Genomic DNA, 26,839 nt, shown 5'->3' on the forward strand with positions numbered 1-26,839 from the left:
AATATGAAATAATAAAATAATTAATAATTATTATTATAAGCATTAAAGCACCAACATGTGGCAGATACCATTCCTCTATGCTAATTTCTCTACTTCTTTACTAAGAACAGTGAGATATCACTTCCCATATTCTTTTTTTTTTTTTCCGAGACAGGGTTTCTCTGTATAGCCCTGGCTGTCCTGGAACTCACTTTGTAGACCAGGCTGACCTCGAACTCAGAAATCCGCCTGCCTCTGCCTCCCAAGTGTTGGAATTAAAGGCGAGTGCCACCACGCCCGGCGCACTTGCCATATTCTGCCTAGGCTGCTCATACTCTCAGGCTCACCCACCTGGCCATGCTCTCCCAATCTATCCACCCATGGGACCCTTTTCCTGCTTCTTCTTCCCTCTCCTTCATGGTCTCTTCCAAAGACACCAAGGCTGGGAACTGAAGTGCCATCAACCTTTCTTCTTGCCAGCTGCAGGCATTAGATGTGTTTACTGATTGATTACAGGAGGTAGGACTGATGTAATCACAATCTCCAAAATTATCTAAAATATGGGTCCAGAGTCGAGGATCTGGTATCAGATCAAATGTTACTCATACTGTTTCCTCTCAGACTGAACGTCTGAAACCTAGAAAATAACAGACCTTTTAGACAGGGGTAAATCAAGCTAAACATATGGACAGACTTATAGATGGATGGATGGATGGATAGATAGATAGATAGATAGATAGATAGACAGATTGATTTATATATATAGATTTTTATATATAGATTTATAGATATATAGATTTATAGATACTATATAGATATATAGATGATATATATTTATTGATAGCTATATAGATGTATAGATATATACATATAGATTTGTAGATATATAGATTAATAGGTGATATATAGATGTAAGGATGTATAGATTGAAGATATATAGATGAATAGATAGATAGATATAGAAACATGTAGATCAATATACCGATATATTGTTGTAGGTTGAAATGTTACATAAGGGCAGGTCACTGTACTGACTTAAGGGGGTGAAGAAGATGGCAACCCGATAAGAAGAACAAAACTGTGAGCTAACCTGGACACTTCAGACCTCCCAGCCAAAAACCAAGCAGCATCCAGGGGCTGGCTCATTGCCCCAGGCACATATGTAGCAGAGGACTGCCTTGTCTCTCTGTCCACAATGGGACACAAACAGGATGTACATAAATAAATGAAAAAAAAATAATTAAAAAAAATGAAATATAATTGAATATAAATATATACATATATATAGGGAGAGAGAGAGAGAGAGAGAGAGAGAGTGCTTATCTGGCAGAAAAAAAATGGCATTAATACATTACTCTTTGACCTGGCTCCTGTGTGCAATATCAGTTGCTGTGATCTGTAACATGACACACAACTACAGCCAATGGCTTGTGTCACAATCATCTGAGCTGACCAAACCCTGAAAGTGCATTGGACATATCTCCAAAGTAAAAAATTCAATATTGCTTGAACCAAGCTAAAGTCCCCAATTTACATATCTATCAATCTGGTCTGTCTTCATTCACAAGACATGAATAAATACATGCTGGAAAATTACAAAGTCAGTCACCCTGTCACCATCAGTTTTTTGTTTTTTTTTTTAAATGGTGACTCCAAGGTTAGTGATAAAAACAGGTGTCTCACAAAAAGTAACTCTATCAAAAAGTGCCTCACTTGGCTACCAGTCCAGTGTAAGGAGAAAGAACAACCTTGGGATAAATCACACATCGAGTTAAATCTAAGCTGAGTGCTTAGCTTAGATAGCACCATTCCATTCCATGATGTTGGTACTTGATAATGTAATAAGGACCAGCATTTATCACTCTCTGGCTAATGACTCTGAGCTCATTTATATTGTCAAAGAAGGTCTTAAATATTCCAACAAAGCTAAATTACAAGAAAAACACTATAACCCCAAATGGATGGAGAGGACAGAGTTCCTTAAAGAGGAAATGACAAAATCACTTAGAGAAATCCAGGAAAACAGAAAAAAAATTAGAAAAAATCAATAAATTCCACAAAGAAGGCCAGGAAAACACAAACCCAAAATAGAGGAAGCCAAAATTCCTAAAAATAATGCCAAGAAACAACAAACCAATGGGTGAAGTAAACAAAACTATTCAATACATAAAAGTGGAAATAGAAGCAAAAAAGAAAACTAAAACTTAGGAAATAGTGGAAATAAAAATTTAGGACTGCAAAAAGGAACTACAGAGGCAAGGTTCACCCACAAAACAGACATGGAAGAAAAATCTCAATCATTGAATAAGCTAAAGAAGGAATGGGTAAACCAGACAATGAAAATGTTAAGTCTAAATCTTCCTGATATAAAGTATCATGGAAATCCAGGACATTGTAAAAGGACTAAACATAAGAATACTTAGGAAGAGAGGAAAAAGAATCCTCGCTCAAAGTCTCAGAAAGTATTGACAACCAAATCTTAGAAGAAAAACTTCCTAACATAAAGAAAACACAAGAATCATCAAAACACCAAACAGAAGGGACTATAAAATAAAGTCTCTTCCCTGTGTAATAATCAAAACATACAGTTCAAGGAAAGAATACTAAAAGCTGCAAAGGTACAAAGCAAGGAAAAACATAAAGGAAGATCTATTAAGATCACAGATGTCTTCTTGGAGTCTGTAGATGCCAGAAGGGTTTGTACACATGTGCCGCAGAAACAACACATGCCTGGATTTTAATATGTAAAAAAATGACTACACCGTTAATGGAACAAATTAAGATAGTCCACGATAAACTCAAACTTAAACAACCTCTCACAAAATATACAGACCAACACAAAGAGATAGAGGTAGAATCTAACCCGCGGAAGTTAAGGATATACATGAAAACACAGGTAGTAAATAATCTCTTACTGTCTACAAAAGAAGGGAAAGCACACACCCAGCCCAACACCAACACCACCCGCAGCTGCAACAACAACAACCAAATACAAAGAGTTAGCAATCAACATTTATTGACTCATTCAATAAAAATAAGTTTTGATTTGGGAGAAAATGTAGCTGTAAATTGGCCTAGGACTTTGAGGCTTTTGTGTTTGAAAATTATACAACTTTCTGTCTCAGGTTGGGTGTGGGCGGTGGGGTTTTGAAGATAAACTTCTGAGTATGTTTCCAATAATTTTTTTTTCTGAGACAGGGTTTCTCTGTGGAGCCCTGGCTGTCCTGGAACGCACTCTAGACTAGTTGGGACTCGAACTCAGAAATCTGCCTGCATCCACCTCCAGAGTGCTAGGATTAAAGGAGTGCACCAACACCACCCAGCCCAATAAATTCTTATCATTTGCATTGTCCTGGAGTGTGAGTTGTGTTGAACCTGACTGGACCCAACAACTTAAAAGCTTTACCACATTGCTGATATTCATAGCATCTGTCTCCAGTATGAATATTCTCATAAAAAGAAAAATATACATAAAAAGAAGTTCAATGAAAAAGCTTCACCATACTAAATATATTCACAATGTTTCTACCCAGTTCAATTTCTTCCATGATGAAAATGACTACAAAATTGTGCAAAGGCTTTACCATACTAAATATACTCAGAGGGTTTCTCCCTCAGCCTTTCAATGGCTAGGAACAGATCTCATGACCAAACCAACTCTCAGAAAAGCAAACATTTAAATTGGACTTTCTCTGCAGTGTGATTTGTCTTGTGTATGCCTAAAGAACTCTGACATGCAAAGGTTCTACTACGTTCATAACATTCACATGGGTTCTCACTTGTATGTGATCTTTTATGTCATCATAGATGACCGTGACATCAAATGCTTTACAACACCGATTACCTTCCAAAGGTTTCTGTCTTCTATGTGTTCTTTAAAAATAATGGAGACTATAGAGTTGCAAAAAGGCTTTACCACATTGATTACATTCATGAGGTTTCTTTCCAGTGTGGAATCTTTAACATTTTGAAGAGGAGTGGGATATGCACAGGCTTTAGCACATTGACTACATTCATAAGGTTTCTATCGAATATGGGTTCTTTTATGATTATAGAGACAATAACTTTGTGAAAAGGCTTTTATAACATTGATTATATTTCTAAGGTTTCTCTCCATTATGGATTCTTTTATGATATTGGAGATGATTGTGACCTGCAAAAGCTTTACCACATTGATTACATTCATAGGGTTTCTCTCCAGTATGTGTACTTTTATAACATTGGAGACTACTGAATTGTGAAAAGGCTTTACCACATTGATTACATTCATATATTTCTCTCCAGTATGTTTTTTTTATATTTCAATTTTTATTAGATATTTTCTTCATTTACATTTAAAAAGCTATTCAGACAGTTCCCCTATACACTCCCCCCCCCGCACTGCTCCCCTACCCACCCACTCCCACTTCTGGGCCTTGGAGTTCCCCTGTATTGGGGCTTATAAAGTTTGCAAGGCCAAGGGGCCTCTCTTCCCAATGATGGCAGACTAGGCCATCTTCTACTAGATTTACAGCTAGAGACATGAGCTCTGGGGGTTACTGGTTAGTTTATATTGTTGTTCCACCTATAAGGTTGTAGACCCCTTCAGCTCCTTGGGTACTTTCTCAGGCTCCTCCATTGAGAGCCCTGTGTTCCATCTAACAGATGACTGTGAGCATCCACTTATGTATTTGCTCAGCACTGGAATAGCCTCACAGGAGACAGCAATATCGGGAAAGTATGTGTTCTTTTATGACATTGGAGATGACTGTGTTGTGAAAAGACTTTACCACATTGATTACATTCATAGGGTTTCTCTCCAGTATGTGTTCTTTTATGACATTGGAGATAACTGTGACGTGCAAAGGCTTTACCACACTGATTACATTCATAGGGTTTCTCTCCAGTATGTGTTCTTTTATGACGTTGGAAACTACTGAGTTGTGCAAAGGCTTTCCCACATTGATTACATTCATAGGGTTTCTCTCCAGTATGTGTTCTTTTATGATGTTGGAGATTACTGTGACGTGCAAAGGCTTTACCACATTGATTACATTCATAGGGTTTCTCTCCAGTATGTGTTCTTTTATGACATTGGAGACCATTGTGACTTGTAAAGGCTTTACCACATTGATTACATTCATAGGGTTTCTCTCCAGTATGTGTTCTTTTATGATGTTGGAGATGACTGGGTCTTGCAAAGGCTTTACCACATTGAATACATTCATAGGGTTTCTCTCCAGTATGTGTTCTTTTATGAAACTGGAGAAGACTGGGTCTTGCAAAGGCCTTACCACAATGAATACATTCATAGGGTTTCTCTCCAGTATGTATTCTTTTATGACATTGGAAACTAAAGAGTAGTGCAAAGGCTTTACCACATTGATTACATTCATAGGGTTTCTCTCCAGTATGTGTTCTGTTATGAAATTGGAGAAGACTGGGTCTTGCAAAGGCTTTACCACATTGAATACATTCATAGGGTTTCTCTCCAGTATGTGTTCTTTTATGATATTGGAGATTAGTGAGTTGTGCAAAGGCTTTACCACATTGATTACATTCATAGGGTTTCTCTCCAGTATGTGTTCTTTTATGATACTGGAGAATACTGTGATCTGCAAAGGCTTTCCCACATTGATTACATTGATAGGGTTTCTCTCCAGTATGTGATCTTTTATGATATTGAAGACCACTGTGACTTGTAAAAGCTTTACCACATTGATTACATTCATAGGGTTTCTCTCCAGTATGTGTTCTTTTATGACGTTGGAGATAACTGTGACGTGCAAAGGCTTTACCACGTTGATTACATTCATAGGGTTTCTCTCCAGTATGTGTTCTTTTATGAAATTGGAAGCTACTGAGTAGTACAAAGGCTTTCCCACATTGATTACATTCATAGGGTTTCTCTCCAGTATGTGTTCTTTTATGACATAGGAGATTATTGAGTTGTGCAAAGGCTTTACCACATTGATTACATTCATAGGGTTTCTCTCCAGTATGTGTTCTTTTATGACATTGAAGATAACTGTGACATGCAAAAGCTTTACCACACTGATTACATTCATAGGGTTTCTCTCCAGTATGTGTTCTTTTATGATATTGGAAACCACTGTGACTTGTAAAAGCTTTACCACATTGATTACATTCATAGGGTTTTACTCCAGTATGTGCTCTCTTATGATATTGAAGATGACTGGGTCTTCCAAAGGCTTTACCACGTTGATTACATTCATAGGGTTTCTCTCCAGTATGTGTTCTTTTATGACGTTGGAGATGACTGCATTTTTTAAAGGCTTGACCACATTGATGACATTCATAAGGTTTCTCTCCAGTATGGGTTCTTTTATGATATTGAAGATGACTGGGTGTTGGAAAGGCTTTACCACATTGGTTATGTTCATGTGTTTTCTCTCCAATTTGTCTTTTTTTATGACATTGCAGATGACTGGGACATGAAAAGGCTTTAGAACGTTCATTACATTCATAGAGTTTCTCTCCACTATGATTGCTTACATACCTGCAATGAAAATTGGCACATGTGATATGTTTACTACATTAATTTCCTTGTTCACTCATTTCATCAAGATGAATAAAGTTTACAAATTGGTCTACTGATAAAGGTGGACCAGATCATCTGGTTTTATCACTTCATATGTTCATGGGGTTCTCCCTCATTATGGGTTGTTTTGCGTCTTTCGAGATATCTGTGATGGTTATTACATGGCTGACATTTATAATACCCTTTTTATATGGGATTTTTATATGATGTATTTCATCTATATGAGGAAAATAGAACAACGCATAGCTTTATAACAGTAATTGCTTTCGTAATTTTTCCTGTAGTGTGAATTGTACCACATTTGACTGTGAACCAGGACAAACAAAAGAATTTCCAAATTCCTAGTACCCATAAAGATTTTCTACAGTGTGAGCTTTGGGAAGTTCCCAGTAAAATTAGAAAACCAATTGATTGCAACTTTTCTCATATTCAGAATGTCTACCAAAGGCAGAATCTGACAATTAGCTCCCAGTTCTGGGATAGAAAGAAGTACATTGCTTCTTTCAATATCCCTATGCTCACATGGCTTTTATCTATTGTGACACATGATATATATATTAAAAGAAGAATAACAGATGAAAGGTTTCCACATTGCATTCACACTGTTTGACTTTTTGTTCCTCATAGACCTGTAATATATGAATTAAGGTTTCTCCTATGACAACAATCTTGACTCTCATAAACTGTACCCTAAACAAATGATCAATTTCACTATAAGACTATGAGTATCACCAACTTTCCCATGGATTATTTGCTTATTGGAAGGTTTTGGATATATATTTATCACTATTCGATGTGCAATATCTGAGTCTTGTAAGTCTATACACATTGTCAGATCAGTATAGCTCTAATAGAGCTACAAATTGAATAAAGGTATCTCTTAAGGCAATGTTTCCTCATCTTTTTTTAAAAAAGAGGAATGCTTTGATAGATAAATCAGATAACTACATGGAGGCAGTATATATTTTTTTTAAGAATAGTGTAATTAGGGCTGGCGAGATGGCTCAGTGGTTAAGAGCACAGACTGCTCTTCCGAAGGTCCTGAGTTCAAATCCCAGCAACCACATGGTGGCTCACATTCATCCATAACGAAATATGATGTCCTCTTCTGGAGTATCTGAGGACAGCGACAGTATATTTACATATAATAAATAAATAAATCTTAAAAAAATATTGTAATTATAGTTACACTTCAAGTATTGACATTTTACACTCCTGCTTTTCTTTAGAGCTTCCGTATCATAGTAAAATTTCCTTAGAGGCATAATTGCATCAGCTTTCACATGAAAATTACCTTTCATTTCTTCTTGAACTTTGACAATGTCTTTCAATATGATGGTTTTCCCAAGTGTAGCCTAAAAGACAGTATGAGAAAAATGAATGATCCAGTATTGGGAATAGGCAAAATTCAAGGTACTGTGAATTTTCACATCACTGGACACTATTTATTCAGCTCAGTCTTCCTTGTTCTCAGTTGTAATAACAGAGCACCATCACTAAACAAGAGACATGTTTTCCTACTATTTTGAAAAGCAAAGAAAATTTACAGTCATACCTATAACAGTGAGGTTCCAGTAGGTCTCCAGCATCACATCTTTGTAGAGACTCTTCTGGGAAGGATCCAGCAAATTCCACTCTTCCCCAGTGAAGTTCACGTGCACATCATCATAAGTCACTGCATCCTAAAATATCCCATACATGTGTACATCACAAAACATGGTACTGACATCACTCTAAAGTAAACATATGCTTCCTTGACCATATATTCATGTAATTCTGGTGCTTCCTCCACTGACTTCTTGACACAGAAGTTATAATCTAAGTACCATAACATTTTAAAGGAAATTGAGTTGAAGGTTCACCTGTGTTGCTTATGAACATTTTAAATAAATAGGGTAAAGTCTTTCGAGAGGAATTACAATTGAGAGGGAGATGTAGGGTGAAACAGATCAACAGTACTGAGCACATATCCCATAATTTGTAAGAAGAATCACTAATGAGAAAAATCATGGACAAGCACGGTGTATTCGTTCATGTCTTTAATCCCAGAGTCACGGGCAGGTATATATCATTGAGCTGGATCCTAGTCTGTTCTATGTAACAAATTCCAGGACTGCAAAGGTTACATATTAAGATCCTTACTCCACTGCAAAAATCAACCACGGAGACAAAAATGATAGAAAGAACTCAGTTGTTTACTACAGTTCCTTCAAAGAAGTATACATTCCCTGCACTTCTGTACTCATCTAGCAGAAACAGGAAGTGTACCGCTTTAAACTGCAACATTAGTAAACTTTACTGGCAATCAAGGCACATTTAATGGACCAATGGACAGATGAAAATATTAGTAATATAAGTGTTGAACATAAAAAGCAACATAAGGCAGGAGAGAATGATAAATCAGCCATGGACAGCTCTTGCAGGTCTTCCAGATAACAGTGGTCAATACTAGCATTCACGTGACCCATGGCTTTATGAACAAGAGTTCTGAGTCCACCTTCAAACAACACTAACGATGAGGCACACATGATATTCATATTCACGCATACAAGCAAAACACCCCTATTTATTTAAAAATTTCAAAACAAACACAAGAGTTTGGGGAAACATCAATACCCAGAATCCAATGACTCTGAAGCCTCAGGCAGTATTGATGTCATGAGCATATGCCATCCTAAAAAATAGACTATAACCTATGTGCCCACGGGGTACATAGGGGGCCACAACCCCACTCAAAAAAGAAACAGAGGAGATTGGGAGGAGGGAGTCTGTGAGGGCAGGGACCTAGAGTAGGGACAGTGATCAGGGTGATAATGAATATCTAAATTATAGGATAAACAAAAAAAAAAAGGAAAGAAAGAAAAAGGAAATTTTTTGAGTGTATATACACTTTCACCTTCCCCAAGATGAATCTAGAAAGGCTCTCGCACTGTTCAAATATCTACAGTCTCTGCTGACACTCAAGACAGTATCTTGACAGCCACATCAGAAAGCAAAGTTGCAAAATCAAACAGCAAGTTATATCTTTCCAACATAAACTGGCACTGAATACCTCTTTCCATTCCAATCGATAGGAATGTGCACGTAGGGAGAGAAGATTGGTCAAACGTAAGAAAAACAGCAGGGCAAACACCAAATCCTATAGCTTTGTCTCAAACACATTGGACTTCAATTGCTTAAGGCATAGATGGTGCTCTTCCTGTAACTTCTCATACATCTCTCAGTTTGGGTACTTCATCTCCCTGTAAGCATCTCTCCATGGCAGATTTCTCAATGCGTTAGTTTTCTCCACAACCTGTGGTCACAAAATGCAACTCAAGCATCAACCTGAACCACTTAAAGGCAAGGAACTCTCACAGAGTCTTCCCTGGGATCCTGACTCTGTCAAAAGATGGCTGGAGTGGTGCTAAACTGAAACCATAGAGAAAGAATATATGACTATGCTATTTTCATCTTTCAGTTTCTAGAAGCAGCACAATATGGATGATCCTGTGAAGTTTGGCTTCTAAATTAATGGACCCTGCCTCCCTTGGACCAATTTGCAGCAGGTTTTGTTTAAGGTTCCATCCTGGGATGAGGAAACACGTTGAATACTCCTTCCATTAATTAAAAACATAGCAAGCAGGAGGAAGTACTACACTCAGGGTACATTCATAGGCGTATAACCACAAGGGCATTTGCTCCACTAAGTTCATAGCCACTTTATTTGTAACAGTTAGAAACAGGAAAGAATGCAGATGTTCCTCAACTGAAATGTGGACACAAAAACCATGTTTCATTTACAAAATGGAGTGCTACTCAGGTATGAAAAACAAGGACATCATGAATTTTGCAGAGAAATGGGTACAATTAGAAACTAATATCTGGAATGAGGTAAGTCAGGCCCAAAAGGACATGCATGTATGTACTCACTTACAAGTGAATAATAACCATAAGTACAGGATATCCACAGTTCATTTCATAGACCGAAAGACACTAAACAAGACAAGGCACAAATGAGCATGGTTGAATCTCACTCAGAACGGGGTTGAAAGAGACAGAAGAGGCAGATGGAAGGGAGAAAACTGGATGGGACTGTAGTTAAGAAAGAAGAAGGGGAGTTTTAGGGATGGGTGAGAGACAAGGGAAGGCCTGAGAGCCAGGAAAATGAAATGAAATTAGCAGATGCTGAGAGGGAGCGGGGTTAGTGTGGGGGGGAATCTATAGAATGTGCCTGAGACTATGAATGGGAGGGCACAAATGCAGCTAGGGAAGTGATCTTAGCTGAGATAGATAGCATTGAGTTATGGACCATGAAGAGGTGACATCTTGCAGTCAGGCAGAACTACCAGTGAAGTGTTCAGTACACCAAAAAAACCAAAAACCTTTTCTCCCAAAATTTGTTCTGTCTGCAAGTAAGGCAGGCACAAATTTGAAACAGAGACTGAGGGAATGGCCAAACTATACCCTGCCCAACTGGTAACCCATCCCATGGGCAAGAACCAAGGCTGGCATTACTGAGGATAATTTGTTATACTTGCAGATAGTAGCTTAGCATCATTGTCCTCTGAGCGTCTCCATTCAGCATCTGACTGAAACATATGCAGAGACCCACAGCCTAACATTGGACAGGGCTCAGGGAGTATTTTTAAAGAGTTGGGGAAAGAATTGACGGTCTCTGAAGGAATAGGAAGTCTATGAGAAGACCCTCAGAGTCAACTAACCCAGAACCTAGGAGACTCTCAGAGATGGAGCCACCAACCAACGAGCACACACAGGCTGGGATGAAGGCCCCCACCATATATGTAGTGGATATGATGCTCAGTCTTCATGGGGTCCCCAACATTGAGAGTGAGGCATGTCCCTTAAGCTGTTCCTGTCTGTGCAAACTGTTTCCATAACTGGGCTGCCTTGTCTGACCTCAGTGGGAAAGGATGTGTCTAACCCTGCAGAGACTTGACATGCCATAGTTGGGAGATACTCAAGTGGTTCCCACCCTCCCTGGGGAAATAAAAGGGAGTCAGTGATGAGGGACTATGGAAGGTGGAATGGGATGGGTGTAACAATTAGAATGTAAATTGAATAAAGAAATAGGGGAAGTCGGGTCGTGGTGGAGCACGACTTTAATCCAAGCACTCAGGAGGCAGAGCCAGGGGGATTTCTGAGTTCGAGGACAGCCTGATCTACAAAGTAAGTTCCTGGACAGCCAGGGAGACACAGAGAAACTCTGTCTCAGAGGGAAAAAAAAAAGAAATAGAAAGATTGAACAAATACTTATCAATCGCGTAAAAATATACAAATCAGGCAATATTTTTGTTTGTTTGTTTGTTTGACCTACTCAATATCTCAGGGCATAAGCCAAGTACAAAAGTTTTCTGGTTTTTTTTTTTTTTTTGGCCAAAATATCACAGAAATGACCTCTTCCTAAAGTTTTTCAGTCTATTTTCTACTGAAATAGTATGACCTCAACTTCGTGTGGCTGCATTGCTGTCAACACTCCAATCTTCCAGACCCTATGGGAAGAACCAATTAAGCTCCATGTACAGCTTTCTACGATTTTGCCATCTCAATTTCTGATATTTTCTATATTCCTTCAAAAGAGACCAGAGATTCTGTCCAGCAGCAAAATCAGCTTTTGAAACAATTGTTGTTGTTGCTGTTGTTGTTGTTGTTCTTGTTGTTGTTGTTGTTGTTGTTGTTCTACCTTGCAACTCTGCTGCTGTGATGGTTTCCTCTGAGCAGAAGCATCTCAGGTAATAAATGTTTGTTTTACACGGTTCTGTCAGATCACAGCCGATCATCCTTCTGCGAGCTCAGACTAGAAACTGAAGCTAGAAAATGAAGGCAAAAACATTTGACAAACACTACTTCCTGCCTTGCTTTCTTGCTTGGTCACTCTCTCATGCTCTGTAGCCTCCCTCAGCCTTGGAGCAGGCTGATCCAGACTTTGACCTTGCTGCCACTAAGAAGGAGATTACCTAGTGTCTTAGTCAGGGTTTCTATTCCTGCACAAACAGCATGACCAAGAAGCAAGTTGGGGAAGAAAGGGTTTATTCAGCTTACACTTCAATACTGGTTCATCACCAAGGAAGTCAGGACTGGAACTCAAGCAGGTCAGAAAGCAGGAGCTGATGCAGAGGCCATGAAGGGATGTTCACTACTGGCTTGCCTCCCCTGGCTTGCTCAGCCTGCTCTCTTATAGAACCAAGACTACCAGCCCAGAGATGGTCCCACCCACAAGGGGCCTTTCCCCCTTGATCACTAATGGAGAAAATGCCTTACAGTTGGATCTCATGGAGGCATTTCCTCAACTGAAGCTCCTTTCTCTGTGATAACTCCAGCTGTGTCAAGTAGACACATAAAACAAGCCAGTACACCTAGAATAGAGCCTTTGACCTTGATGGCTCTATTTGATCTTCTCCAATACTCTGCTTCCTGCTGAAAGGTTCTGGAGACTATCTGGAGACAAGCCCTGTAGATCGCCTATGGGCTGGCTCCAGGCACAAAGAATGGGCTGGCAGATGGGCTTACCCTCTTTATAAGCAGGGACTCTCAGTAAACTTCAGAGGCTTTGAACAGAAAGGTTTGTCTTGGCCTCATTCTTTTGTTGCCCTCTGATCTCTTTCAGCCCCGGGCTGCCTTTCAGGGGAACCCAGTTCACATGGCCACAGGCAGCTACAATGCTTACCTAGCTCTCTCATCCAACCCAAGTCCACTTGCTTCCCTATATTGCCACCCTTCATGGAAGAGTCTTCCTATATCAATTATCAACACTATCTCTCAGAGACAGAAACCAGCCATTCTGATGAGGGCACACCTGCAACTGAGGCTCCTTCAGATGACTGTAGTCTGAAATGTTGAGTTAAAACAACTATGACACAGAGACAATAATAATGAGAAATAATAATAATAATGAGAAAGTTGTAAAACTCCAAAACCAATGATCTAACCATATCAATTACAGGACCCCTGCCACCACATCAGAGAGTTGGAGTAGTGTCTGAGCCAGGATAAAATGGGAAGGGCTCCTGGCTCAGAGCATGGAAGGATACAGTGGAATGGGGAGAAGGGAGGCTGCACTGCCCTGTGGTGAGGTGTCCTTAACCCTGGATTCCCAGGCCAGGGAGACAAAAGAGGTGGCCAAACAGCTGGAAGGTGAATGGAGGAGCAGATTGTCCCACAGACCTGGAAATAAGACTCTGGTCTAAGGAAGATATGCTAACTTTGCTGGAAGGGATGAAAAACAACCTACCATATACTGACAGCTCCAAGTTCAAACCTACAGAGTCACATATAGACTGAGAACAGGGTTGTTTAGAAGGGGGAAAAATGAGGTCTTTGTCCTTTCCACCATGTTTTGCAGAGTCTGATTTTGCCCTGAATGCGGTCATAAAGAGTTCTCTGTCAGGGGCAATTTAATGGGTACAGGTCCTCTTGATAAGAGGGATTTAACCCAAGCTGGAAGATGAGTAACTATATAAATTGGGATGGAAACAGTCTCACTTCCTCTCTCAGTAAGAGAATACTAAAGTGGCACAAACATAATAGAGGGCCACAAGGTGTCGGTGAAGGCTAAGCAGCAGATCCCACCACTTGTACAGAGTAGAAAATGAAGACAGGATGGCAGCTGTGAGACATGGAGCAGGGTTCCAAGACTGCTGTAACTTCCCAGAAATTAGGACCAGGGGCACACGACCCCTGTTCCAGGGTCTGGAACATCTTCCTAGCCCTTTGTAGCTATGACTCTCCAGCATTTCCACTTCACTGGAGTTCCACATTCACTATGTTCATCTCCCTCCACGAGTACTCAAGAAAATTAAAAAAACCAAGGTACAGAGACACATTTCTGACAGACAGGTCACTGATACAAAGAACAGCAATGACACATCCTAACAGCAGTCTTTCAACCCTTCAGATGGGAGTCCTGAGGGTCTTGGGGTTCCAGTCAAGCATCAGGTTTTATGCCTAAGTCACAGAAACTGCAATGACCTGCACAGAGCCGATTGCAAAGCAAACACACAGAGGTCTTTTTTATGAGCTCAGTAACAAGGACTCTCAGCAGTCAAACTCCCATTAGGTACAAACTGAGAGATCAAGTCTAGAGGTTTTGAGTATTTATTGTAGTTACAACAAGATTGGGGAATTTGCATCGAAATCAGCATTGTAACATTTTAAAAAGTGTATGTCTGGCATAATGTGCAGGAACCAGGCAAGGGTGGCAAAAAAATTCTGACAACCATGATGGGTAAGCTGTTTTTGTTTTTGTTTTCTATAGGAGGTCTTAGGTATCTCTATGTAGCTGACCCTGCTGATGTACCTTAACTGGCTGTTCATAAGGGGATTTTGTCATGGGATTTTTGCTGGAATGTACAAATGTACATTCTCAAAAAGCAAACTGTTTGGGATTTACAAACTCATCTCTGTTCCTAACCCCCTGATTATAGACAGAAACTCCTGGTTAACCACAACCATGCCTGTCTGTAGACTAGACTTTGTCCAAAGACCTACCTCACTATCTGTTACTGCAGACCCTAATATCAGCTGCCCTTAACACTGGAACAGAATACCAGTGGAAATTTCCTCTCCTCCTGTGCAAGCCTCCTATAACACCATAGACAATTCCCTCCTGGCCATCCATTCCTGGCTCATCCCTGTGTCTCAGCCCGGACTTGGGCAGATACTCCCTGTTCAACCACATTCCATGCCTGAAAGGACACAAGGTAAGCTTCCATAGATCAACTTCATGATTGATTGATTTACCCCAGATTCAATTTTCCCAGTTGTTCCAACATTGTATTAAACACCATGGGTTGCTTGACCTCTCTCCTATGTCTCCTTGTGGATTACTAAGATCTTCTGTTCCTGCCTATTTCTTCTCCCAGCTTTTAAAATCACAAAGCATCCACTGTTGCCCATACCCACCAAATAGGTCAGTAAAATAGGAAACTGTCAGTGAACACTCTCTTCAAATCCATGCATCAAACAGTAACCCAGGAACAAAACTCCCACCCAAAAAGACAAACCCAGAGGCCAGTACCTAGGTCAATAATCACCCAAACAGAGATGGCTACACACCAGCATAGCAACATAGAGAGTAACAGCCAGGAACAATTGCAACCAAGAAATCCAAGCTATGCCATCACAGCAGGTCTGAGAAATTAAAGCATGCAACAGATAAAGTGCAAAAGAGGTTGTTTGGGGGAAGGGAGAGGAGTGAGAACCTGGGGAAGGGATAGAAGTACACAAGAGGACCTGCAGACAGACACACAGACAGGGAGGAGAAAGAGAGCCATGAGGGGAGAGATGACAGAGAGTGTGCATGTGCAGAGAACAGAGACAGGGAACAAAAATAGAGAGCTGCTATAGCTGGTGGTCCATGTATATAAAGCACGCCTGACAACAGACACAGGGGATGGAGGCAGGAAATGACATAAGCAGTTGCTAAGTCCCTAAGAGCAGGACATGAGATTACCTGTACACTGACAACTACAGAGGCAAGGGTCACCCGTAGAACAGGAAAGGAAGACAGAATCTCAGGGATTCAAAACTAAGAGAAAAAATTGATATCTCAGTCAAAAAATGTGGATTCTAAAAGTTTCATGGCAATAAACAACTGGGATTTCTGAAAAATATGTGAAGGCGAAAATTAGAAACGATTGGAATAGAAGAATATCAGCTCAGAGCTCTATCATTTTTCAATAAAACCACAAAAAAATCTTAAATTATTAAAGTCCCTTTGCCAAATGATAATCAACTCACTAAACATATGATGCAAAAAACATGAAAAAACTGCAACAGAAAAAAAAATTAACAAAACCTAAACAAAACAAAAACAAGTATAATGTATGAAATCAAACCTATTAGATTTTTACCTGTCTTCTTAATGTATACTAAAAGTCAAAGGGGTTTGGACATGTGTGCTACAGACTCAAAGAAACCACCCTTCTTTTCACAAGCCAGCCTAACTAGGTCCAAATGATTTGGGCAATGATAGGGAAGTTATCAGAGGTCACCCCATGATGGAGCAAGTGAGGAGCAACACGAGAGACCTCACAGATGCTCACATATGGCCTATACTTCCCATCCAGCCCCAGAGAGGAATCACCACCCCAGCTTCCACTACTCAGCACCCTGCCCCTACCCTCTGTGGGCAGTAACCCTGTGCTCACCATGTCTCGAATTCAGAGCTTCCCTGAGGTCCTCTCACAGCACCCAACAGCAGAGCTCAGAGCAGGACACAGAACCATTCAAGCCTGCACAGGCACAGTGAACTTGGGGAAAGGCACCCGTAAGATCCCGCCTCCTTGTCAGACTGGCAGGTCTGCCTGTGGAGACCTTGATTGGCCAGTGGGTCTCACCCATCCTCAAGGTTAAAGTGTGCTTCATGTCTAGGGCCACACCTTTTCCAGATCTCAGGTGTGGTTTGCACTACATTAGCATTTGAGTCAGTCCCCCAAGATGACTCTCAACTCTCCCAGCTCTGGGGGAGAACTCACCATTCATGTGGGGCATTTGACTATGCAGACAGGTTGGTCTCCAGTTGAGCTGAGGTCTGAGTGGAAAGCTCAGGAATTTGAAACTACAAATTCTGGGCAGCAGAGCCAATTAGAAGCCAGACATAGTGAGATCCTATTTCTAGAAAACAAAACAAACAAACAAAAAATCCCTCTTCCTTCAGCGTGTGGATGCATTCATAGGTTTCTCTCCCTCTCCTTTAGATGGGGCAGGCATTTCTCAAGTGTTTTCCTATTGTCTATGAAATAAAAGTGAAGCTCTTGATTCTACTCTAGCCCTTCCCCCAACCCTTCTCACAGCTACCCTCTAACCTCTAAGGACCTCCAAACCCTGCCTACCTTTGTAGGGGCCTTCCACTAAGAATAACTTTGACAGTTTCTGTGGGACTCAGCCATGAATGACTGGGAAACTTTTTTTATTATGCATTTCATAACATGCGCATAGTATATAATATGCTGCATAGCCTTCTAACAGGAACAGATGACCATAGCTGAGTGATTTTTCTCATCAGCCAGGAAAACATTTTCTTAGTCAATGTTCTCCAGACCCTTGGGACTGAACTTGAGCAGCTGTTTCCTTGCCCCTGTTGGTGAAATTGTGGATGTATGCAGTGGACACCCCAGAGATGATCAAGCACACCCCCATAATGGCAAGACCAGGGAGAATCTAGAACCACAACTCCACACCATTACTCAAACTCCAACCCCCCGTCACTGGCTCCTCAGAGTTGACCCGCCTTTACCTCTCTTCCCCTGAGAAAGTTTCTTGACCACAGCATTCATTCACCTGTAGAGCGTTGAGAAGTTGCAGCACTCACCCAAGAGCCCCACACTAAAGCATCTGCAGTACACTAGACCTGCTCAGCAGAGAGTGTCAGCCACATCCTTGAGACTTCAAGCTGCCCTTCCCCACAGCTCACAGTGCCCCTCTGTGTTTCCCCCACTGAGAGCAGCTCTGCTCCTCATTGGCTTCCTGTAGGACAGGCTAGCTAGCTTCTGACCCTGGAACATTGTTGGGAGCTTCCTCATCTTCACACACCTTCATACCCTCACACCAAATCCTTGGCCTGGAACAATTTCTTTTTCTTGACTGCTTGGGAAGTGTCTTGGTCATCTTTCAGAATCAACCCCAAACCTGAGCCTGAGGGTCCAGTTTCTCAGACTGTCTGTGCAAAATTCGTGGTCTTGGCTACTCTCCTTCCTTCAAGCATTAGACAGAGAATCTGTAAGGCAGCAGAAAGAAACAGAGCAGAGCACAGCACTAAGTTCTTGATACATGGGGGCAGCGGGGAGGGACATCCTCTTGGAGACTGGGAAGAGGAAAGGGATGAGAAACAGTCAGAGGTTAGAACAGGAGGGGGATAATGACTGGACTGTAGAAAAAAGAACTATTATTAAAAAGAATAATACTAATAGATCTTGGTGCACAGTGAGACGCTGTCTTAGTCAGGGTTTCTATTCCTGCACAAACATCATGACCAAGAAGCAAGTTGGGGAGGAAAGGGTTTATTTGGCTTACACTTCCATGCTGCTGTTCATCACCAAAGGAAGTCAGGACTGGAACTCAAGCAGGTCCGGGAGCAGGAGCTAATGCAGAGCCCATGGAGGGATGTTCTTTACTGGCTTGCCTCACCTGGCTTGCTCAGCCTGCTTTCTTATAGAACCAAGACTACCAGCCCTGAGATGGTCCCACCCACAAGGGGCCTTTCCCCCTTGATCACTAATTGAGAAAATGCCTTACAATTGCATCTCATGGAGGCATTTCCTCAACTGAAGCTCCTTTCTCTGTGATAACTCCAGCTGTGTCAAGTTGACACAAAACTAGCCAGTACAGACGCCTACCACCCATTTCTCTGCCTGTCTCCATCCTCACTGAAATGTGAAGTGATTGGTTTTTGGACAATTACTGAGTCTGACAAGGTGAGAGCACTCATTTCACTGAACGTACAATACATCTCAACCCCAATCTGTTCTAGAAGCTTCCATTATACAACAATTTGCACTTATCGCCAAAGCATCTGCTTCTTAATATTTATTTATTTATTTATTTATTTATTTATTTATTTATTTATTTATTTATTTATTATATGTAAGTACACTGTAGTTATCTTCAGACACTCCAGAAGAGAGCATCAGATTTTGTTACCGATGGTTGTGAGCCACCATGTGGTTGCTGGGATTTGAACTCAGGACCTTTGGAAGAGCAGTCGGCACTCTTAACCACTGAGCCAGCTCACCAGCTCCAGACTCTGCTGCTTGATGCTCACCTCTTGCACTCAGCTTCTGGGAAGCTCTAAATTGGGGCAGACACAGAGTAGGACCTCCATAAATTTCATTTTGTCTTTTTGAGACTGGGTCTTTCTATGGACTCCATAAACATTACTAGAAAACTAATTGCATGGCACCACTTAGCTTTTGGAAGGCAGAATGAGAGGCGACATGAAATCCTTACTGAGAAAGCCATTGGTCTGCCATCTGCCAAGACAGAATGGGGTCTTCACCCATGATAGGTTAGGCAAGCTGCTCAAGTAGTCTGGGAAACTTATTTATAGAGGAATGAACATGCTAGTTGGGAGGGTGGTGATTGGACCACCTTGCACTTCCCCACACTGCCCCCAATCAGACACAGTAACTTTCAAGATTCCTCCTCCTCGATGTTGGAAGCCTAAGGCTCAAGATGACAGTCATGAACACAGTTCCATATGAACAAAGGAACTCCTGCCTCAATCTGTGATGTGCCAACTGTGGTCTGGAGAGCAGCAGCTGCCTGGGAGCCTGGTAGAAATGCAGAACTCACTCCTACCAAGACTTAGGGAGACCTCGAGCTAACTCGTTTGCACTTAACCTTTGAGAGATGTTTTTCTAGCTTACACAGGTATACACCAAAAACAAGGACTTTGTTTTCTCATCTTGTCAGAAGGCTACAATTTCAAAGTGTGCAAACTCTATTGTACTATTGGGATTTAATCTAAGAAAACAGAGGTTTGGGTCTCTATCATATGAATGTGTCATTTTGAAGTTGTGTGTATGTGTGTGTTTAGGCTCATGTGTCTCCCAGGTTTTCCTCTAAATTGATACGTTGCTAAGGATAACCTTGAACTCCTGAGCCTCCTGCCTCTACCTCTCATATGTGGGAATACACTCTATGCACAGTTTATTTTGTTCTGGGGTCAGGGCGGGGGCGGGGATGGGCGGAGTTACAACTCAGAGTTTTGTGCATGCTGGAGAAGGACTCTATCACTGAGCTACATCTACAGTCCTCCTGTGAGTCCTATTGAGAGAAACAAAATGAGGTGATGTAATAATAACTGGGGCAGGGGCAGGACATCAACAGTGGCAGTCAGAAAAGGCTTCCTAGAGGAAGCAACTTTAGAGCTAAGTCTGAGATGAAGAGAAGAAACAGCTGAGCCTAAGGGGCTGGGGAGAGTCCTCCAAAGGAATGTAGAGAGCCAAGGCCCTGAGGTGGGAACTTGTTAGCTGTGAGAAAGATGGCCTCACATGGGTTAGAGTCCTGCCCGCAAAGGAAAAGAAAGCCTATCCCATCCTGCCATATTCAGTCATTCCTGGTTGCGAGGGGGACCACACCCTAGAAGGAGATGAGAGGAAGGGAAAGAAAGCAGGAGACCAAGCAAATTTGTCCAGGTCTCGTTTATTAGGCTGAGGTGCCTTCTTTTTAAAGCATACATCTCGGGAATTAGGGGAGGGGTCGAGGGGGAATTTTACAAAGAACAAAGAAGCGGGCATCTGCTGACATGGGGAGAGAAGTCAGGCACCAGGCAGCGGGCACTCTGCATCTAATCTTTGGAACATAGATCCTCCTTGACAGCCTTGGGTGTCAGGCTGGGCTCAGGCGTAACTCCTGTCTTTGGATGGCATGGGAGTTCAGGAAGAGATAGGGAAGAGGGGACTATAATTCAGCTTTTACAGCCTCAGGTGCCAGGAAGGGAATAGGGAGGAGGGGATGACAACCAGCTCCTAGCAAAGGCCATTTCGCCTAGGGAGATTGTGAAGGGCTTGCTTTCTCACGGGATGGTCTCTGACAAAAGCTGGAGCTGCAGACATTGGCAGGCACTGACGGCGCAGGGACCTAGAACCTTCTAGAGTGTTGTTTTTCATGTCTGCAACTAACACAACTTTCCTTTCACTTTAAAAACAAAGAAGACTTGACTCTGGGGAGATGGCTCAGCAGGTAAAGTGGTCACTGCTTCAGCATGGGGACCCCTAACACTCAGGAACAAACTGGGTGTGGCAGCTTTTCATCCAGGTGTTGATAGACAAGAGGCAGGAGAATCCCAGGGACACACTGCTCAGCACTGTAGCCAATTGGTGAGCATCAGGTTGAGCAAGAGACCCTGTCTAAGCTTAACAAGACAAGAGGGCAGGGGAGCAATAAAAGGGGATAGCCAACAATCCAATGTTAACAATACTCCAGAAACTCACACACATGCATACACCACACACTACACTCACTCACACACACACACACACACACACACACACACACACACACACACACACACACACTAATATTCCTTTGGCTGCTTATAGAGAAATGATTTCATGGGTTAAGGGTGGAGCCAACACAGATGGTAAAGCACTTATTAGTGATAGAAAGTCAGATTACATCCACCTGTTAAATTAATTACCTTATGTTATTTGTACAAAATGACAGGGTTCATTATCAAATTATACATGGGTGTTCTTTGGCAGGACACATCAAGGAAGTAAAGGTAGGAGCCACAGTGGGCTCCAGATAAAGGGGGCTCCAGGCAGTGCTGACCTTGCTGCCTGCTGCTAAGCAAGAAAGCGATGGAGGTGGGCATTGTGATGAGCTACAGGCCGCAGAATGCAAAAATTTGAAGCTTTTGTTGGATGCTGGGTTTTAAGAGCCTATCGGAGCTCTGGAATAGTCCCTCCTGACCAAGCACTAACTTTTCATTGGACTCTTAATTCTCATCATGTGTCTCCTCCAAGACCAAGATGGGACTTCCTAAAAGCTTTGCTGAAAAATAGCTGGCATAATCAACTGCATGTTAATCACTGACTAATTAATTATTCACTAATTAAAAAAATGCCCTACAAACTTGCCTACGGGTTATATAATGTATATGATTTGGATAGCTAGAGAATACAAATCTGGAGATATACATATACACAGATATGAATATGTGTGTATATCCATATAGAAATATTATCACAATCAAAATTATAAATCAAATGGGTTGGGGTATAGCCTAAAAAAATTTAGAAATGACTGAAAATTCAAATTAAAGCTCAGTGGAAACAGTAGGCTATTTAGCATGCAACAAACCCTGTGTCTTAGTTAGGGTTCCTGTTGCTGAGACAAAACACCATGACCAAAGCCGGTGATGGTACACACCTTTCATCCAGCACATGGGAGGCAGAGGCAGGCAGATTTCTGAGTTTGAGGTCAGCTTTGTTTACAGAGGGAGTTCTGGGGCTGCTGGGCCTACATGGAGAAACTGGTCTCTGTGTTGAAAAACAAACAAAACAACCCCGAACAAACCAAAGAACAAAAGCAAATTGGGAAGGAAAGGAAAGGGTTAATTCCATCTTTTGCTTACACATCACTGTTCCTTATTAAAGGAAGTAGGTGCAGAAACTCAGAGCAGGTATTGAAGCAGAGTCCAGTGAGAAGGGCTACTTACTGGCTTGTTCCTCGTGTATTGCTCGGCCTGCTTATACATTCCAGGACCACCTGCCCAGAGGTGCCCAAATGGGTAGAGCCAACCCTAATAGTCACTAATTAAGAAAATTCCCTACAGTCTTGCCTACAGGTCAGTTTTGTGGAGGCATTTCTTAAAAATTATGGTTCACTCTTCCAGCTTGCGTCAAGTTCATATAAGAAAAGAGATAGATGAATAACTGATACATTTACCCAGGAAACCCTGGCTTCATCCCCAATACCAAAAAATAGTAAAGTAGATAATGGTTGACAAATATGGATTACAGATGATAGTGATGAATAATAGAAGACAGATGACCAGATAAATAGATTGATATATGAATTATAGATAGATAGATAGATAGATAGATAGATAGATAGATAGATAGATAGATAGATAGATAGATAAGATGATAGAAAATAATGGTATAGGTGATAGGTAAAAGACAATAGAAGAGAGATGGATGACAGATACGATACTATCTATAGATGATAGGGAATAATAAGGTACATGACCGGTAGATGAAGAGGTAAGAAAAGAGAAGACAGAGCTAGGAAGATAACAAAGACAATAGATAAATAAAGTAGCCGAGCATGGTACCCTGATTCTTTAACCACAGTACTCAGGGGCCAGATTCAATAGAATGCTTGTGAGTTCAAAGTCAGCCTGATCTAAATACTGAGTGCTAGGATAGGCAGGGCTATTCAGAGAAAGCTTGTCTTGAAAAACTAAAACTAAAACAAAACCAAAATGCAGATGAAATAGATGACAGGTCTAGATCATAGAAGAAGATATCACAGAGATTGATTGTCATACAGGAGATCTGTAGTTAATAGAGACAGATACTAGAAGATAAGATTAGCTGGATAAGTAGATGAAGATAGAAAGAATTTCAGGGAAGGTCTGGTAAGGGAGCATGGGAATTGTTAGACCACAGAATGAGAGGACAGCCTAGTTGGAACTGGGCAAGCATTCCACATTTCTCCTTTCATAAGGACAGCAGTCATATTAGTTACTTCCTATTGCTGAGAAAAAAGGATCTCCATGACCAGCAATTGAGAGCTCATGTCTATCTTTTTTCATCATTTTTCCACAATAGTTTTCTTTTTTTAAAAAAAATATTCGTTTTCATTCTAGTGCACTGGTATTTCACCTGCATGAATGTCTGTGTTAGGATGTCCAATCTCCTTGAGCTAGAGTTACAGACAGTTGTGAACTGCCATGTGGGTGCTCACCTCAGGATTCATTCCATCAACAGCAGCCCCACGTTATTTCAGAAGTATTATCCAAGGATGGGCTATGAACTCCAACACACAGAATACTCCAGCAAAACCTCCCCTCTCCACCTGTTCAGAATGCTGTGTCTTTTCTCATGGCCAGCCTAGGCATCTCCACTCCTGGGTTGCCATAGGTACAGTCCTCAGCATCTTTTCTCACCTACTGGGGCTATGGTTGCAATGACCACGGTCCAAGCCATTATCATATTTTGGATGTGATCCCGTGCCAGAGCTGCCATGCTGCTGAATTAAAATTCCTCTACACATGTGTGCTAGGCTTTGAACTCAAGTCATGCTTGCCCAATAAGTACACTTGCCCTGACCTCATTTTCCAAATCTAGATTCTGGGAAGCCTTATTTAGACCTTTAAAATTAGTCTTCAGTAGAGGAGATCAGGTAGCTTGTATGCTTAATAGGATTTACAGGATTTTCCATCAAACAAAATTTGGAAGCTTTATGTGGCAGTTAGGTGGAGAAGCTCAAAGCCAGAGTGTTGGGAATTTCTTTATGAGTGTAAGCAGGCATGGGGTCATTCTTGGAGGTAAGTGAGCAGTGAGCCCATTCCAGAGCCCACAGTCCAGCAAACCTCTGAGGATCCGTCTACAAAATAATGACTGGAGAATAAATATGGCCAAAAAGTAGGGAAAAACACTTGCCACAAAGCCTAGTGACCTAAGTTCAGTTCTCAGAACCAACATGGTAGAAGAGAGAACCAAGTCCTGCAGAGTGCCCTCTGATTTCCACATTAGTGCATGCGCACACAAAGATAATGAGAAATACTTTTAAGACCAAAAGCGTTCCCAGTGGAGCTGAAAGTGTCTAATATCCATGCTTGGATCACTCTTTTGCTCTCCTGGTATGTGTTTGAGGCAGAGGGATTTGCTTGTAGGATTCTGAGCTACCTGTAAGTGGAAGCAATGCCCAAATCACAGAGGCGACCTAGTCCCTACAGACTGTTTTCTCAGTGCAGTGGAATTCCTAGTGTCTGATGCCCTGTGGGGGGCTTTCTTTGTGAAAAGCTTACACATTGTTTTCCTGAGGCTTTTTGATTTGCTTGGAAAACCAACTCTAGCAGCCTGAGGGTTGGGCATATTCCCCTCAGACAGCAGTGGGGAGCCAGGCACTTTGCCCCCAAACTTTCCCTTTTCTGTTAGTGCTTAAAAAACAGGGTTACATTCTGGTTCTGTTTGTTCCAGTACTCCTCTCCTCTCTCTCCTGACCTCTCCCACTCAGCTTGGGCTTCACAGCCAATGCTGATCTCACTGGCTGACTCTGCATTGCATTTTGGTGAGTCCCACTTACTAGTGCCAAGAAGTAAACGCAGAAGCAGCTAGCTCCTGTCCTGGTCAAAGTTTCCTAGGGGCTACCAGCCTCCCCAGGGCCATGCCCTGAACCCTCCCCTGGGTAGAACCCCTGAGTGTTGCAAAGAAGGCCCCTGCATGGGCCAGACCTGTAGAAATGTCTGGTTAGGCAGGCTCTCTGGGTCCCTCTGAGTAATTAGCTGGAGATGGGAGCCCAGCAAGGCCAACACCAAGGGATTTGACAGCAGAGTTGCCAGCTGTTCAATGTGGTCCTTGTCCCTTGTTCAAAAAAGATGACACAGTGATCTAGCCTGGAGCTTTTAGGAACAAGCAGCATCCCTGGAAGATGCTGCTCACTACTGTGAACCAGGAAGAGCACTGATGGCAAGCCAGGAGTAACCTCCATCCTTCATGTCTCAGGGGACTCGTAGCCCATATAAGCAGGCAGCTCACTTGTCTGAAGTCTGAGCTCAACAGAACAAAAGACCCTACAGATCCTGTCCTGGCTACTTTTATGTCAACTTAACACAAGCTAGAGTCATCTGAGTGGAGAAATCTAGATTTAGAAAATGCTTCCATAAGATCCAGCTGTAAGGCATTTTCTTAATGAAGAAATTAAGATACAATTTGCTAAACGCATGAAACTCAAGAAGAATGAAGACCAAAGTGTGGACACTTTGCCCCTTCTTAGAATTGGGAACAAAACACCCATCGAAGGAGTTACAGAGACAAAGTTTAGAGCTGAGACGAAAAGATGGACCGTCTTTAAACTGCCATATCCAGGGATCCATCCCATAATCAGCTTCCAAACGCTGACACCATTGCATACACTAGCAAGATTTTGCTAAAAGGACCCAAATATGGCTGTCTCTTGTAAGACTATGCTGGGGCCTGGCAAACACAGAAGTGGATGCTCACAGTAAGTTATTGGATCACAGGGCCCCCAACGCAGGAGCTAGGGAAAGTACGCAAACAGCAGAAGGGATCTGCAATCCTATAGCTGGAACAACAATATGAACTAACCAATACCCCCACTGGAGCTCGTGTCTCTAGCTGCATATGAATCATAATATGGCCTAGTCGGCCATCAGTGGAAAGAAAGGCCCATTGGCCGTGCAAACTTTATATGCCTCAGTACAGGGGAACGCCAGGGCCAAGAAGTGGGACTGGGTGGGTGGGTGGGGGAAACATTTGGGATAGCATTGGAAATGTGATTGAAATAAACACCCAATAAAAATATAGATAAAAAAAAGAAATTAAGGCAATTTCATAATTAGGTGGGGGAGGGCCCAGCCAATTGTGGGTGCTGTCATCTCTGGGCTGGCGGTCCTGGGTTCTATAAGAAAGCAGGCTGAGCAAGCCAGGAGGAGCAAACCAATAACTAGCACTCTCTCCTTCATGACCTCTGCATCAGCTCCTCACTCCAGGTTTCTCCCTGCTCAAGCTCCTGTTCTGACTTCCTTTGATGATGAACTGTGAGGTGGAAGCCTAAGCCAAATAAGCCCTTTTCTTCCCCAAGTTGCTTTGGTCATGCTGTTTCAGCACAGTAATGGTACCCCTG

General features: G+C 41.8%; 2 protein-coding genes across 3 annotated transcripts in view; both read right to left on the reverse strand.

The window, feature by feature from the left end:
* Nucleotides 1-26,839, reverse strand: part of Gm40864 (predicted gene, 40864) — an 83,089-nt gene that overhangs the window by 39,092 nt on the left and 17,158 nt on the right. The window contains exons 1-4 of one of the 2 annotated variants that reach the window (XM_030247056.1): nucleotides 18,053-18,377; nucleotides 16,996-17,134; nucleotides 8,076-8,202; nucleotides 7,815-7,875 (exon numbers count right to left, since the gene is read on the reverse strand). In XM_030247056.1, coding sequence (XP_030102916.1) covers nucleotides 7,815-7,875; nucleotides 8,076-8,202; nucleotides 16,996-16,998 — 191 coding nt within the window. In that variant the 5' untranslated portion in view covers nucleotides 16,999-17,134; nucleotides 18,053-18,377. Of the gene's footprint in view, nucleotides 1-7,814; nucleotides 7,876-8,075; nucleotides 8,203-16,995; nucleotides 17,135-18,052; nucleotides 18,378-26,839 lie in introns of those variants that run through there. The other variant, XM_011243954.3, reaches the window with a different exon arrangement.
* LOC115488023 (zinc finger protein 431-like) lies at nucleotides 2,974-6,300 on the reverse strand (the record flags this gene model as incomplete). Its single annotated transcript, XM_030247055.1, has 3 exons — nucleotides 2,974-4,183; nucleotides 4,701-5,174; nucleotides 5,430-6,300. Coding segments are annotated over 3 exons (1,449 nt in total), but the record flags the coding sequence as incomplete, so codon positions are not given.

The sequence above is a fragment of the Mus musculus genome, chromosome 12, assembly GCF_000001635.26.
Source record: "Mus musculus strain C57BL/6J chromosome 12, GRCm38.p6 C57BL/6J".
Taxonomy (NCBI): domain Eukaryota; kingdom Metazoa; phylum Chordata; class Mammalia; order Rodentia; family Muridae; genus Mus; species Mus musculus.